General features: G+C 49.2%; 4 protein-coding genes across 4 annotated transcripts; 1 reads left to right on the top strand and 3 right to left on the bottom strand.

Annotated features, from left to right (window-relative positions):
* Positions 1-1,018: 1,018 nt before the first annotated feature.
* On the bottom strand, positions 1,019-2,847 carry PUNSTDRAFT_135139 (uncharacterized protein; the record flags this gene model as incomplete). Its single annotated transcript, XM_007384658.1, has 4 exons — positions 1,019-1,138; positions 1,208-1,506; positions 1,580-1,992; positions 2,825-2,847. The coding sequence occupies 4 exons, from the start codon at positions 2,845-2,847 to the stop codon at positions 1,019-1,021; spliced, it is 855 nt and encodes a 284-aa protein (XP_007384720.1).
* A 1,570-nt stretch (positions 2,848-4,417) lies between these two features.
* PUNSTDRAFT_18911 (uncharacterized protein) lies at positions 4,418-4,825 on the top strand (the record flags this gene model as incomplete). The annotated part of the gene is made up of 1 exon (XM_007384657.1): positions 4,418-4,825. A coding segment is annotated over one exon (408 nt), but the record flags the coding sequence as incomplete, so codon positions are not given.
* Positions 4,826-7,940: 3,115 nt separating this feature from the next.
* On the bottom strand, positions 7,941-8,183 carry PUNSTDRAFT_27360 (uncharacterized protein; the record flags this gene model as incomplete). The annotated part of the gene is made up of 1 exon (XM_007384656.2): positions 7,941-8,183. A coding segment is annotated over one exon (243 nt), but the record flags the coding sequence as incomplete, so codon positions are not given.
* A 3,728-nt stretch (positions 8,184-11,911) lies between these two features.
* Positions 11,912-12,163, bottom strand: PUNSTDRAFT_135137 (uncharacterized protein; the record flags this gene model as incomplete). The annotated part of the gene is made up of 2 exons (XM_007384655.1): positions 11,912-11,924; positions 11,979-12,163. 2 exons carry the CDS (start codon positions 12,161-12,163, stop codon positions 11,912-11,914), a joined length of 198 nt encoding a protein of 65 aa, XP_007384717.1.
* Between the last annotated feature and the right edge of the window lie 2,703 nt (positions 12,164-14,866).

Here is a 14,866-nt window from a genome sequence, read left to right as displayed (position 1 = left end):
CTGGCCCACGACGACGACTTCGCATCTGGCAAATCGGCGGCCTCGATTCATCACGACCCGCGGTTACCGGCCGCTCGATCTCGACGACAACCGCATGCGCGGGCGATGGGCTCGATACGGCCAGGGACGAGGGACGAGGGATCAGCAGGGGCGAAAGATAGGAGTGATGGTCGCGTACGGATGCAGGCACGAGCGCACGTATAAATCCTCGATATCTATGTACACTAGCGATAGCACAGGCTCACCCTAGCGTATACACGAAGTCCCCGTCATCTGCGACCGAACACAGCGACCGAAACTAGCGTAGCAACCGCCCGACCTCCAGCTTAGCCGTCGAAACCCTGTCCCCCATCTCTGTTCATCTACACTACTATCCGCTATCTCGGCAGCCTCTGCGGCGCCTCGAGGACTCGCATACACTCATCATTGCTTGGTCCACCCCACTGGCCTCGTACCACTACAACGTTGGCGGGCATGTTCGCGTTGGGCGCGCTACAGTACCGTCAATTTATTCAATGGTATTCAGCCATGCATGCGTTTTTACACTGTTTGACACTGCCACCCAAATTACTTGGTATATGGTCATATTGCTAGTGCTCCAAGGGGCTGTTGTTCCACCACATTTCAATGCATACGTGGTGGGATTGGATGCACATCATACTCCCCCAAATCCCTTTGAATTTCCAGCAGTTCTATATGGTTCCAATTCTGTTGTGGGCCAATTATTGGGCCTTAGGGTATATCAGAGTAGAAAACATTCTTATTCAGGGGTACACTACAACACTATCCAACGGTAGTATAGATGATCTGAATAATAACCCTGACTGTCCTTTTGGTGCATGTCATCGAGGGCCGCCAGTTGCAGTCAGGGCACATGTACATTTGAGGGTGGTGCATTGGCGAATGTACAAGCAGCGAGGATGGCCAGATATTGCCATCGGTGTATGACTATTAAAAAAAGAGCGGAATGGGGTGAGTATATGCGCATGAGAAGAAGGGCAACACATAGATTCAACACTCACTGTTTTGCTGGCGGGTCGTTGGTGGCGGCCAGGTTCTCGCGGATGATCACAATGTCCTTTGGGCTGACGCCGAGCCCGTGTGGCGCACTGAGGCTGCCAAAAAGCGGGTGTGGGAGCTGATTGAGTCCGGCGTCGGCAGGCTGAACTCGGGGTGGGCATGCAACGGCATGTGCACGGGCACGTACCAGCCCCCAGCTGTGCTGTGCAGCGGCGAGCCCATGCCGTTGACCCTGTTTGGACCGCTGAGGCCAATCAGGTTGAGGTTGAGGTTGACCAGGGGAGGAGGGTTGGAGGAGGAGGGGGGGATGATGATCGGGCCAGGCTGGGGGCACGGGGGAGGGCTGCCAGAGGAGATTGAGTTGCACTTGGCGTGGGAGGTGCACGCAGTGCAGGATGTGGACTGTGTGCAGGTTGGGCTGGGGCTGTGGGAGGGCGTCCAGGAGTGGGAGCGGGGGTGCAAGTCCGAGGAGATGCCAGTGCCCAGCTGGGAGTCGTTGCAGGTGACAGGTGAGGGTGTGTGCCAGGTGAGAAAGCAGATTGACTGGTTGAGCAAGTACTTGAGGGCACGTGCAAGAAGGAGGACGAGAGCGAGGACGGCTGTTGCTTCTGCAGTTGCGATGGGTGCGGGTCGAAGCGCATGGACGAGTTGAGCATGAGCAGGGTCAAGTTGAAGTGCGCCGGGGTGGAGAAGTTGTGCAGCGAGCCAAGGTGGTGTTGGTGGTAGTGGGTCCCAAGTGAGGGCATGCTGCCAAGATTGGGTGCACGGTGAATCGTCTGCAGGAGGGAGAAGGTGTGCGAGTTGGAGGAGGGCACACCAGGTGAGGTCGTGGAGCCGGTGAGGTGCAGGGTGTGTATTGGCAGGCTGGAGATGTCTAAGATGTTGTGTATCAGGGGCCGGTAGCCATCGCTGTAGGCGCTCGTGGACAGCTTGTGCAAAGACTGGTGCTGCTGCTGCTGACCTGGGTTGGTGCTGTTGTTCAGGTGCGAGATGAGATGAGCGAGGTGAGCTCATCGCCAAAGTCCATGCTGCTGGCACTGTTGTGGAGGCCTTGGTACTTGCAGAACACGGAGGACAGCTAGTTGCGGTGGGGACAGGTGACAAGCCAGTACTTGCAGCAAGCAGGTTGTCAGAGTACGCGCTGGAGCTCCTAGGAGCAGCGCAGATCCCTTGGGATGGCGGTGGAGACACTGTCGCACAAGGCAGGGAGGCAACTGAGTATATATACGAAGATACAAAGGGAATACACATACCTGTTGCACAAGGCAGGGAGGCAGCTGAGAGAACAAGTCTGGGTTGCTCCCTGGTGCGACAGGTGACTATATAGTAGCTGAATAATCCATCAGCGCAACGAAAGATGGTCCAATGAGAGAAGGGGAGGGTCCTTGGGCGCCCGACACGTGACCAGTGGAACGGCCTAGGAAGGCCGCGCGAGGTGTGGAGGTCCTAGGAGCGCCGAGCGACAGAACAAATAGGGGATATGCCAAAAGGAGGGCACGGGAAGCCTAGGAGGGCGCGGGAGAGCGTGACCAAATAGGGAGGCAGAAGCATTAGGGGAATCAAACAAAATGGGACAGAAGCGGAACCAAAACGGGAACAATGGGACATGAGGCGAGTGTGGGAGCCATGCCCTGACAATGGCAAGCCAGGGAGTGTATGTTGTTCAGGGTGGCAAACCAGTGCGTGTGCTGTCATAGAGGGGTGTGTGTCAATTGTGCGTACATCGTTGAGAGCAGTGTTTGGTTGTTGTGTTTGCATCGCTGTCGATGCCATGGGGCAGGTCCTTCATGGAAAGGTAGCCCACAGTGCCAGCAGGACGATGAACATAGTTGGCAAGCCATGGGAATTTGTGTCCCGTGGACTTGACACAATTTTGCAAGCCCATGACCGGAGCCAGAAGCCTTTTGTGCGTGCACGGCAGCATGCTGAATTCTGGCTAATTCAGAAAATAAGCTGCGAGAGCAATGCATCTTGGACTACATTGCACAATTCGCTGGAATACGCATGCAAACACTTGCTTAGGTTTGCTTACTCAGTGAGGGGGTCAGCCTATTCCAGGCAATTTGGTAATACAGAGGCACTTTTCACTGGGCATGAATATTGCTCACACTGGGTTGAAAAAAGAATTTCCAGAGCAGGAAATGCACTGTAAATGGGCTGGAAATTTCAATTTTCCAGTCAATTTTCAGTCCTGGAACTGGTACAGGTTGTGCTATATCCTAGCCCACATTTCCAGCGCTGGAAATGCTATGCGGAAATTGTATAGAGATGATAAACCTCTTGGGTTTCTGCTTCTGAGGTTTACCATTTCCATACAAATTCTGCATAGCATTTCCGGTGCTGGAAATGCGGGCTGGGATATAGCAAAACCTGTACCATTTCCAGAGCTGAATATTGACTGAAAAATTGAAATTTCCAGCCCATTTACAGTGCATTTCCTGCTCTGGAAATTCTTTTTCCCACCCAGTGTCAAGGGTTCACAAGAACGGTAATTGATAACAGATTCAAGGAGACGTGGTCAAAAACCGTCATTGTACGGCCAAACTTTGGACATGCATGTTCCATCATAAATAAGGACCAGACGAAACATGTCAATTCTAAACAGTGAAAATTCCTCAAGGTTGTATTGACTGGGATCTGCAAATCCACGTACTCTTCTTCTGAAGATTATGATGGTTAAGGCCACCTGGAGAGGTAGATGTAGATGGCTGGTAGCTTTCCTGACCACTTGGAAGGTTTTGACGCACCCGAGTCGGTAATTTAGATTCCATTTTGGGGCTTCACCCCTTTCTCGCACATGTACCAAGGTGGTGCACACGGTGCTTGCCTCTTCGTCTCAACAATGCCAGTCCCAGCTACCGTATACATCGCTCTTTGTATATCCTCGCCTAGTCTACTCTACACATTCACGGCTACTGTCCAGTCATCTTGCCAGCTCGGCCTTGCCTGTGACAGTTTGTTGAGACCAATCCTCGGCACATAGCCCTTATCACCCTGATGACCTTGGACTCACTGACCTTTTTTTTTGCCTTGCACCCCCAACTCTCTCACCTGCTCTCAACATGGATGGCTTGGACAACAGCTTCAGCAACGCCAACTGGGATCAACACCCTCCTCCAGCCCCCAACACGGAGGCCCCCAACCGCAGTAACTGCAGCCCACAACCATCTATACCCTCGGTCAGAACCAGGACCACACCACAAACACGCTGGACCATATCCTCCACCAGTTCATACAGCTTAACATGGCTCCTGCTCCCGCTTCAATCCCTGCCTTTGCCACTTCCACAGCACCGTCTGGCCCGCAACCCAAGTTTGAGCCGCCACGCAAGTTCAACGGCAAAGCGGAGCAGGTCAAGTTCTTCCTTGATGAGGTTGATGCCGGCCTTTACCACCAGCGCAAGTCCATCACCACTGACTATAAGAAGTCCCTTTGGTTCAGCGGCTATCTCGTGGATGGTCCCCTGAAGTCCTGGTGGTTCAGCATCAAGACTGACACCCCAGCTCTCCTGAACTCGTTCGATGATCTGATTGCCAAGTTCAAGAGTCACTTTGGGGAGGCTAACATGGCTGGGAGTGCGTTGTGCAAGCTTCGCACTCTCTGCCAGACAGGCGCATGTAGCAATTATATTGCCCATTTTAAAGAACTACTCCCTCATTTACAGTTCACCAAACCGTCGAAGATTGAATTCTTCAAGCATGGCCTCAAGGAGGAGGTTCAAAGACTCATGATCACGGTTTGCCTGGCCCCAACAACATTCAACAACTATGCCACCATCGCCATTGAGTTCGACAACAGCCTTCACAAGCATCGGATTGAGGTCAAGGATGAGAAGAAGGGCAACCGCTCCTCATCTGCACACCACTCCTCATTGACCGCCTCCACGTCAAATGTGACCATGACCACCATGACCGCCCCCGTTGACCCAAACACAATGCAAATCAATGTGATTCATCAGTCTCACCATGCAGGAAGCTCATGGTGGATGAATGTGCTTGCCACATTGCCGCCGGCCTCTGCATGTACTACGGAGGTTCCGGGCACTTTGTGAACGACTGCCCAAACAAGTTGGATGCCACAAAGAAGTGCGATGCTGCCCACTCGGCCGCTCCTGCCTCCAAGTCGGGAAAGGCCTAGGTGGTCCTTCTGATGTAGGACTCTCAGCTGGTGCCAGGACCCACCGGCCACAAAATGCTGAGTCCCTCTATTCCCATCTTTCTGACAGATCTTGGATACCCTGTCCCGTGCTCCCTCATTCCTATCAGTTTTCTGCATCATCATATCTTAATTCTCCCAACCATTTCTTTATCGATCTCACGCTCTCCTTTCCTAATCAAAAACCTATCAAAACCTTCGCATTAATTGACTCTGGCGCCACTTGATCATGTATATCTGATTGTTTTGCTGCTAGACATGGACTTCCTTGCATACTCAAGGAGGTTCCTGTCCCCGTCACGGCCGTCGATGATCAACCAATCACGAACAGCCTCATCACCCACAACATTGTCACTCAAGTCCTCATCAATAAACACACTGAGATTATTTCGCTTGACGTTGTTCCTGTCGGCTACCCGATCATCTTAGGGCTCAACTGGCTCCACCTTCATAACCCATGGATTGATTGGGTCAACATGGACCTCACCCTTGACTGCTGCAACCTCACATGTTCCTCGCCCATCAACGTTTGTGCGCAAGGCTTTGGTCTTACGTTCAACCTGGTCACAACCTCGGTCAATGCTCTCGCCTCTACATCGGTTGGCCTAGGCTTCGGTCTACACCAACACACCATCGTCTCCACCCATGACTCTCTGAAATTGCCTCCAGATGCATCTCCTGGACACCCCTCTCATGATGTACCAGAACACTCGGCACCTCCACCACTGCCAGATGCCACGCCCACACCCTCGTATTTCTTGTCACTCCCAGGTTGGACCGGCTTCGGTCGCTCTTACTGTGGGTCCCCTCTCAAACATACTCCGGATATCAAAAATCTGAATCCACGATGCTTCGCTAATGTGATGAGAAGAGAAGGACAATTTATTTTCGCATTTTTCATTTCTAAATATGGACTTATCATTTTCCTTTTCCCACCTTTCCTTTTCCAAAGTCACGTGACCTTCAGTGGCAGCAGTACAGCATCATTGACACTGCCCTGTACTGCCTTGCACAGCCACCGGAGGTTTATTCCGCTTACTCATGAACAATGACTTGTTATTCCTTCTAACTCCTCGATTCATAATCCTGACCCACCTAAGTGGGTCGGTCTTACTCATCCTTGTGCCCTGCATGTGATTCTCTTGTACTATTCTTGGACCATAGATTTATGTATATAAGACCCCTGTAGCTTGCCCTAAGTCCCCATCTTGACCTCTTGTGTCTTGGGGACTTAGGTGAGTAACCGTCTCTGTACTAGATACTATGCTAACTTGTGTCTTGGGGACTTAGTGTTTGACCTTGAGTCCATTAGGTGTCCATTGCGTCGCTGTCGACCTCGTGTCCAGTGACCTTGAGTCGAGCTCAGCTCCTCTTTATCTGCGTATACTCTTGCCTATAGTAAGTGCCGACGATGCTGCCTTTCCCTCCAACTCTACCCAGTTGCTTGGACATTCCGACTGTCTAAGTGATTGGTAACCCCAACGGGTGTTCCCCTGCACGTCGCTTGTCACAGCTAATTGTTCTCACTCTGAGCAGGTCTCAGTCTTAAGATTCACGCTTGCTGATTTCAAGATTTCCTCAATCAACACCACGTCCGGTGTTTCTCCCTTGGATCTCGGGCCAGATAATGACAACAATGACTCAGGTGTGGAAGAGCAGAAGCCCAAGTACATGCCCTGGATGTTGACAGTCTTCTCCACAGTGAAGGTTGATGAACTTCTGCCACACCGACCCTACAACATCACCATTGACATCGAGGAGGGCAAGGATCTGCCGTTTGGCCCGCTGTACCGCTTGTCACAAGATGAGCGTGCTGCACTTGCCACTATCTCGACGAGAACCTGCACAAGGGGTTCATTCACCGCTTGACTTCGCCCGCCGCCACACCCATCCTCTTCGTGAAGAAGAAGTCCAGCAAACTCTGACTCTGTGTCAATTATTGTGGCCTCAATGTGATCACGAAGAAGAATCAGTACCCGCTCCCACTCATTGACGATCCTTTAGACCGCACGCACGGCTGCAAGACCTTCTCGGTCATTGACCTCAAAAGCACGCTCAATCTCGTCCACATCAAGGAAGGAGACGAATGGAAGACCACATTTTGCACACCCCTTGGTCTCTACAAGACTCTCGTTATGCCCTTTGGGCTGACAAATACCCCATCCACATTTCGGGCTTTCATCCAGGATACGCTCCGTTATTACCTCGACGTATTCTGCATTGTCTACCTTGATGATATTCTGATCTTCTTGTGCATGCAGGAAGAGCACGATCAGCACGTCATGAAGGTCCTCGACCGCCTCAAGGAAGCGCACATTTTTGCCAACGCAAAGAAGTGTGTTTTCGACCACCCAGAGGTGAACTATCTCGGCTTCGTCCTCGGCGCCGACGGAATTTTGTGGGATTTTTCTGATAGATATAGCTCAGTGAATAGATAAATAAACAGTTTTTCTATATCCTTAGCTATTTCTGACGGATATACAGTAGTTGAGCACAGGGAGAGAGTCTTGGGCAGCATCCATGGTTGACTTGTCGCTTATGGTAGCTGCTGACTCTTATATACTGGTTGAACACCTTGCCTATATATAGATAATGCTTCCCACATTTGTTGTCTAGTTGCTGACTCATGTCTTGTCTATATTATCTTCCTCTTCTGAGTATGTGTCATCATAGACTTCCTGTACTTTGTTGTCTGCTTCATCTGGTATGTCATCCCATGCCAATTCTTCCTCCAATAATTCTGCTATTGGTAGATAGTCTTTGCTTCATGCGTGATAATGTAGGAGTCTGAAGGGTGCTACTCCTTGTCGGATGAAGGTGCCATCCAATTCCCACAGTATATAGGATCCACCTTTAGATCGCCCAATGACTTCAAATGGTCCCAAGTATCTTGGCTTTGACTTTCTATTGTGTGACTTCTCAATAGCGGTGTTGCGTACTAATACTAGGTCACCATCTTTGGGCTGTTCATGTAGGAATCGGTGCTCATAGATTCTTTCCCAATGTTGCTTAGACCTAATCCGCATTTGCTTGATTTTCTCTGTGGCATGGGCCAAGTCTTCAGGATGCTTCTCTAGCTGTCGAATGTGCAGTGCCAATAGTTCTACTACTATAAATGTTGCTTCTGTGAGGTCGAAGGGAAGGACTGGGTCAACTCCAGGCATCATGTAGAAGGGACTGAAGCTGGTTGCTTCTCGTGTAAAGACCTTATCTGCGAAGAATGCATGATGGACCTTATTTGGCCAAAGATTCACATTGCCTTCACACAACTTGATAATCGCCTCACAGATGATGAAATGACCTCTCTCTACTACACCGTTAGCTTTCGAGTTGTATGGAAATATCCTGACATGTGAGATGCCATACTTATCCACTAGCTGCTGGAATGCTTCCTGTACCTTGTTTCCATTATCTGTGATGACCTCGGCTCCTGCCCCATAGCGGCAAATGATCTATTCCCAAAAGAACTTCCGAATACTCAATGCATCGGCTCGTTGCAATGCCCGTCCTTCTGCTGCTTGAGTGAAATCATCTCGGGCAGCTACAATCAACTTGTATCCTTGCACGGGAGGCATGAACATGATGTCTAGATAGACATGAGTAAATATGGTTGTGGGAACTCTAATAGCCAGTGGTACTTCCACTTTCTTTGTGCTATGGATCTGACATTGGTGGCATGACTGCACATGATGTTGCACATCTTGATATAACCCTGGCCAGTAGAACCATAACTTATTGGCTTGAAACACTGCCTCCACTCCACGGTGACCAAGGCTTTCATGTGCCTCCCATAGAATTCTCTGCCAAGTTAGTTGATTGTAGATGACTTTGGCTGGGAGTTGACCATCTTGTCTCTTAAACAATGCCTTGTCTCGCACAAAGAACTGTGCAGTTTGATTCAGAAACCGTCTTTTAGACTGAGTGTCTGGGAATGTGAAAATGTCAGGGTGGTAAGACATAGAAGCGTTCGGGAAGCAATTGGGATTATTCAGCATCTTCTTGATGAATTTAGCGTCTACTTCCACGTGAAGGTTTTGACCCTGGCTATGTATAACCGGAAATACCTGAGTACGCGGAAAAGTCCATAACACTCCAACTTTGGTTGGCTATCGGCGGCCTCTACCTTGTTCATAGGGATAGAACCATATCGTGCTGGTCGTTTCTTGCCATCATCGTCTAACTGAGAGAGAACAAATCCCACCCCTATTTGACTCGAGTCAACAGATAGAATGACTGGATTTTCCGATGTATAATTGATTGGTCTAAGGGTAGGTGCACTGCAGACTTTCTCTTTTAGAGTTTCAAAGGCTTGGATTCATTGGTCGTCCCATTCTATATCAGTGTCCTTCCTCACCATTTCTGTGAGTGGTCTTGCATACTTAGAATAGTCCTTAATCCAAATGCGCACAGTGCTGCATAATCCCAAAAATCCGTGTATGCCTTTAGTTGTCTGTGGCAGTGGCCATGTCTTGATCTTTTCTACCACTGAGTCATTAGGAAACCTCCCTTCCGGTGTACACTTATGTCCCACAATGATAACATCGTGGCAACATATTTGAGTCTTTTTTCCAGAGAATGTTGCTCCTGCTTCACCAATGTGGTGCATTATCCGATGTACATCATTGATGTGTTCCCACATAAACCGCCGGATTCCTGGATTGTCTGGAATAGTCTTGGGATGGCCGTGCTTGTCGGGATACTTAGTAACCAATCCCTTAATGGCGAGGTCATCGATGAATATACTGGTGATATCTGGTATTTCATCCTGTAATATAAACATCATGCAGTTCTGAAACTCTTCTGGGCTATTTGTGAATCCCATAGGCAATGAGGCTATCCGCAGAAGTACTAGTGGTGTCATAAAAGATGTCATGTCACGGCTGGCCAGATGTAGTGTTCGAGCATAGAAAAAGAGATTGAATATGGTGTATACCATTCTTCCTGCAAATGGTTCCACAAAATTGTCCAGGTTTGGAGGTAATCCAGCGTCTCTTATAGTAACTGCATTCAATGGCTCTAGATTGTGTACAATTTGGAGTTTTCCATTCTTTTTAGCAACACAAAACCATCGGGAACGGTATGATGCTTGACTCAGTTCGTATACCCCATTTGCTATGAATTCCTTAAGCATTATGATGACTTTGACATGGTGGCCTGGAGGAATAGGGATGTTTGGATACTCCAACGGGGAATGCAGCTCTACCAGTATTATATAAGGAGAGAAATAATCAGCACAAAAAATTCCCCATTCATGGTCTTTGAAAGCGAGTGCTCGTTCATTTATTACCAATACATGCTTGATAAGCTTCTCTTCCTCCGGCCACATGTAGCCGTCTGAGTTTACTTCCATGCCTTTCATGTGTTCTTCAGTGATCCGGGTCATGGGTGTGAAGTCCGGTGGATTAGTTGGTAACTTTATGAGGTTAAGTAGCGGGTCTTGTGGAAATTGTCAAATAACTTTTGCATCTTCTGGATAGATGCCAGGCACTGGCTTTACTTTGCAGTCAACCCATTTGTAAGCTCTGAACACAGCCGCAGGGTGTGTCCAATTTTCGCTTATTTGTTGCGGGACGTAGTTATGATCCGACAGGTTGTTCTCTGGAATTGACACTAATTGGATGTTATTAACATAACTTGGCTGTGCCTGGTCTGAGTCCAAAAGGCTGAATGTGGGAACGCTGCCACCATCCCATTCTGTAAAGTCTACTTGAGATGGGTCTCCGACCCATACTGCAGCCATCCACTTGTCTTTGTCTTTGGAGTTGCCGGCTTCGACTGCACAGCTGTGTCTTGATGAAGTATCATCTGGTACCAAAGTGCTTATGTCTGGACATGTAGGGGTGGTGGGTGGCACTTCTCGAGCTGATGTCCACTCGTGCATTGTCACAAGTCCTTTAGAAGATGTAGTCCCGAGTTTGTTACTTATCCTAAGTCTTTGGATCGGCTGCACCTCTCGCATCCTTGTGTTAATACTCAAGCCTGAAGAACTTAAGTCATTAGATATCACAAGTTTGTATTCACAAGAGGTACATGATTCACAGGCTACAGGATTTCAGTATACTACGGAACTACTTACTTCAGACTGAGTTATATACTTGTCAATGACACGAGCCCGATAATTGTCAACTATCTTACAATACTGCATACCTCCAAGGACTAGCGGTAGGAGTCCTTCATTCTTCGCTACGGTTTCCGAGCCATTCTTCGAGAGCTTTGCGTTCTTCAACTGCGATGTCGACGACATTATCTCCTGCAATCCAGGTGTAAGTCCCAAATCAAGAGAAGTCAATGACAGAGTCTTACTGTCATACAATTCATCCCGAGTCCAAGATTTGAAGATGTCACAGGCAGTGTGTGCATCCCCATGTGCACTGACAACCCCATCTTTGATATTGCGCAAACAGTGGAATGTGCCGTGTGTTAGTTCAGAGGTTTTGGTCATATGGACCCCTACCTGCTCGACAAGTCTCAACATGGCCTCATCCAGCTCTTCAAGTCAGCTCCGCACGAGCTGGTACATCTTGGTATTGGTGACATGAAATTGGCAAACGGAGTGGGCCGTGAAATCTCTGACCTGCTTCAGGTAGACCAAGTCTTGTTGAATGTCAGCGTGTGCCCCTTCTGCAGATACATCGGAGTTGGAAGATGAATCTGACATGACCATTGACTCGTGACAGTCACTGTCCGAGTCATAGGTGCCAGGTGGTGACGGTAGGAAGAGCAGAGCCGATGCCAGTCAAATGGTGGGCCTATCATTGTCATTCACGTGAGTATTGAGTATATTGAGCATGCAGTATACGCACAGGAGCTGCTCGCCTGTGCCATTGCGAGAAGACAGCATAGTGGTGTTCACCAGGCCTGTAACCTGGACTTTGGCTTTGTGTTCAAGAGGAATGTAGTGGCGGCCCTGTCTCTCGAGCTCTTCCAGTATATAGGTCCAGAGACCGCCTGAGATGTAGACTCTCGGCAGTGTATCTTTGCTATGCATGGCTGGAGCTCCCTCAGGCAGGAGTGGAGGCGATGGGAGGGGAGAATGAGAGATGGTAATAAAGTCGTGAGGATGCATGGGTGGCCGGGTAGACGTGAGTTCAATTGTATAAGTATGGGAGCGGGCGGCGCTGTCCGGCATGGGCGGTGCAGACAAAGATCAGAATATGGTCGGATCGGCATAAGCCAAGTCATGCATCATATGTGGGTAGTGTGGCACAGATAGGAACCTTGATATGGTTGGAACTCTGCGGATCCTCGCCGTGAGGGATGAGATAGCTGCTGTTATGATACCACGGCAGTTTGTACTCGAGAGCCTCTCAGAGAAATACAGGCCACGAGTTTGGCGCTGGCATCTGAGCCAGCTCATTGATATGGAAACCGACCTCGTACAGTGTTGGTGGACGAGCCCCAGAATGTCTGCATTGCAAGATGCAAGACCTGGTGGCACATTGGGCGTAGCATGCCACACAGCAGCAACTTCATCGTTGAGGCAGAAATCAAAGTTAAACAGCAGGGGCAAGCCCTCCCCAAAGATGATCAGGCGCGGGGCAGCGTCGTAGTTGTCAGACATGTTGTGCAAAGAAATCAGAGAGTTGTTGTAGGGTGGAGGTTGGACTTGAGCTCGAGAGATTCGCAGATAGATAGTTACTGACGAGTCGAGGTCAATAGTACCCCTTATATACATTACAGCGAGATGTTCGTTGACGAGTACTCTCTTCTCGTTCTCCAATAATCAGATACCCTTTCATCCAATGAGTGTCATGGGCACAAGGGGATGCGCTGGACCCTCCGCCCAGACGCTGTACTTGCACGGTAGTTTTGCGATAGTCACCATATGTGTATTGTTGCCGAATATCATGGGTGTCATTGCACAATCCTGTTGCACCTGGTCATCAATCCAAAGCCCAAGTACATGGGGTACTCCCTCACCATAGATGTCACCATTGTATTTGGGCAGTGAAGCCTCCCAAGTCCCTCTAGCGTAGGTGACGTTCTCTTCGGCTTCCCTAGGTTCAATAGTCGTGCTTGACTGGGTTTCTGACCCGTTTGGCAGTCCTTCCGGGTTCTTACTAGAAAGTGTGTCACTGTTCTGCATATCCGAGTCCACGAGTTCAACACTCAGCTCTGAGTCTGAGTTGTCTTCTTCAGCTAACAATATTGCAATATGTATACGTGCCTGTAGATTCTCATGAATCTCAATCGGGGCTTCAAACATCCCAAACACATGGCTTACCTCAAATGTCGGTGCTGTCAGTGTGACCGTCATGAGAAGATTTCACATCTCTTGCCATCCAGGCAAGTCAGATCAGTGCCGTGTCCAGATGTGGGGCCATTCAATATTGAGAAAGCTGACAACAATATTGTGGAGTACCGATCCTCGTTCGTCATGTGGCCAATCCGGAAGTGATAGAGTCGATGCACCCAGCCTAGTATCTGTCAGTGGGCACAACGGTTGGTCGTTTGATCTCCCAGAGCTTTCCTGACAAGCCGGTGCTTCCCAGGTATGGGAGTGGTTGGATGGCGAACAATTCCGGTCCTCGATGATGTGGTGTTGCCCTGGCGACACCTGTAGATCAGAATTTTGCGAAACTAGTTCCGGATGGCTTACAGCAGCTCCCGCATCTCGCATTCCAGTGGTTGTTTGGGTGTAGGGCTTGGAACTTTGAGTGGAGATGCGCTTGGTCGTTATCGTAGTCAATGAAGTTCATGAGGCAAGTGCATCGTCTCCTGCTGCAACAGTTTGCTCTCCGGATGTCTGCTCTGCACCTCTGGTATCCTGTGATGACATGATAAGAGACTGACTCGGTGACCAAGGAATTACTGCACCTCTGTGTCTCGTAGTTAGGCCAATTCCCATATCGTCTTGTCAATCATGTGCTGCCGAATCTTCTAGTGTTTTGCTATGACGCCCAGCTACGTGGTCTTGATTGTCTGATGTTGGACAGGCTTCTGATAGCAGTGACGGCGGCGAGGAGGTCGGTGCGATGGTGACCTCAAGTCCGGTGTTGCCTATCTTGTTTGCGACTCGTGCTTGGTATGATGCCTTGTCTTCTGAGGTGGATGTATCGCCAGCTTTGCCTTCTAGCTGCAAATTGAGGTGATGTTGTCCTGGCAAGGGGGTGGGGGGTCCAGTGGATGTATCCGGAAAGCCATCATCGAGTTCAATCGGGCCTAACCCGATCATCACTTGACGCCTCTTGTTAGTCGATAGAATAAAGGTGGTATTGAACCAACTTACTATGTCCTCCACCGATCGTGCTTGATTGGCTGTACTGTCGCCTATCGAAGCCTCCAAGTGGTACCATATACTGGTTCCCATTGGGCGCGCTGTCCCACCCCTAAAGTGATTAGGTGTGAGACGCGTAGAATGCATGCGGCAAACATGAATGTAGTCTATAGGTAGCCACTCACAATTACTATAGAGTACAACTTGCATGACTACAATCATAGTAGCCGATCCTTAGTTATGCTGGTTTCTTTCCCAGTACTCAGAAACAACTCATATTAGTATTTAAATATTTTTTGGGTAGTATAATAGTTTTATTTATGTACACATTTGACTGTTCACTACACTATCATGATCACATATCATGGATCAGATGGTCAGAGTAGTCTAGATGCATTTCAGAAAAGGGGAATATGTGGGTACTCAGACATGTTGCTATGGTAACGCAGGGCTGTGCTGCAAGGCTGTGCAGAT

Source organism: Punctularia strigosozonata (assembly GCF_000264995.1).
Source record: "Punctularia strigosozonata HHB-11173 SS5 unplaced genomic scaffold PUNSTscaffold_8, whole genome shotgun sequence".
In the NCBI taxonomy this organism is placed as follows: domain Eukaryota; kingdom Fungi; phylum Basidiomycota; class Agaricomycetes; order Corticiales; family Punctulariaceae; genus Punctularia; species Punctularia strigosozonata.
This window is presented reverse-complemented; position numbering and strand designations above follow the sequence as displayed.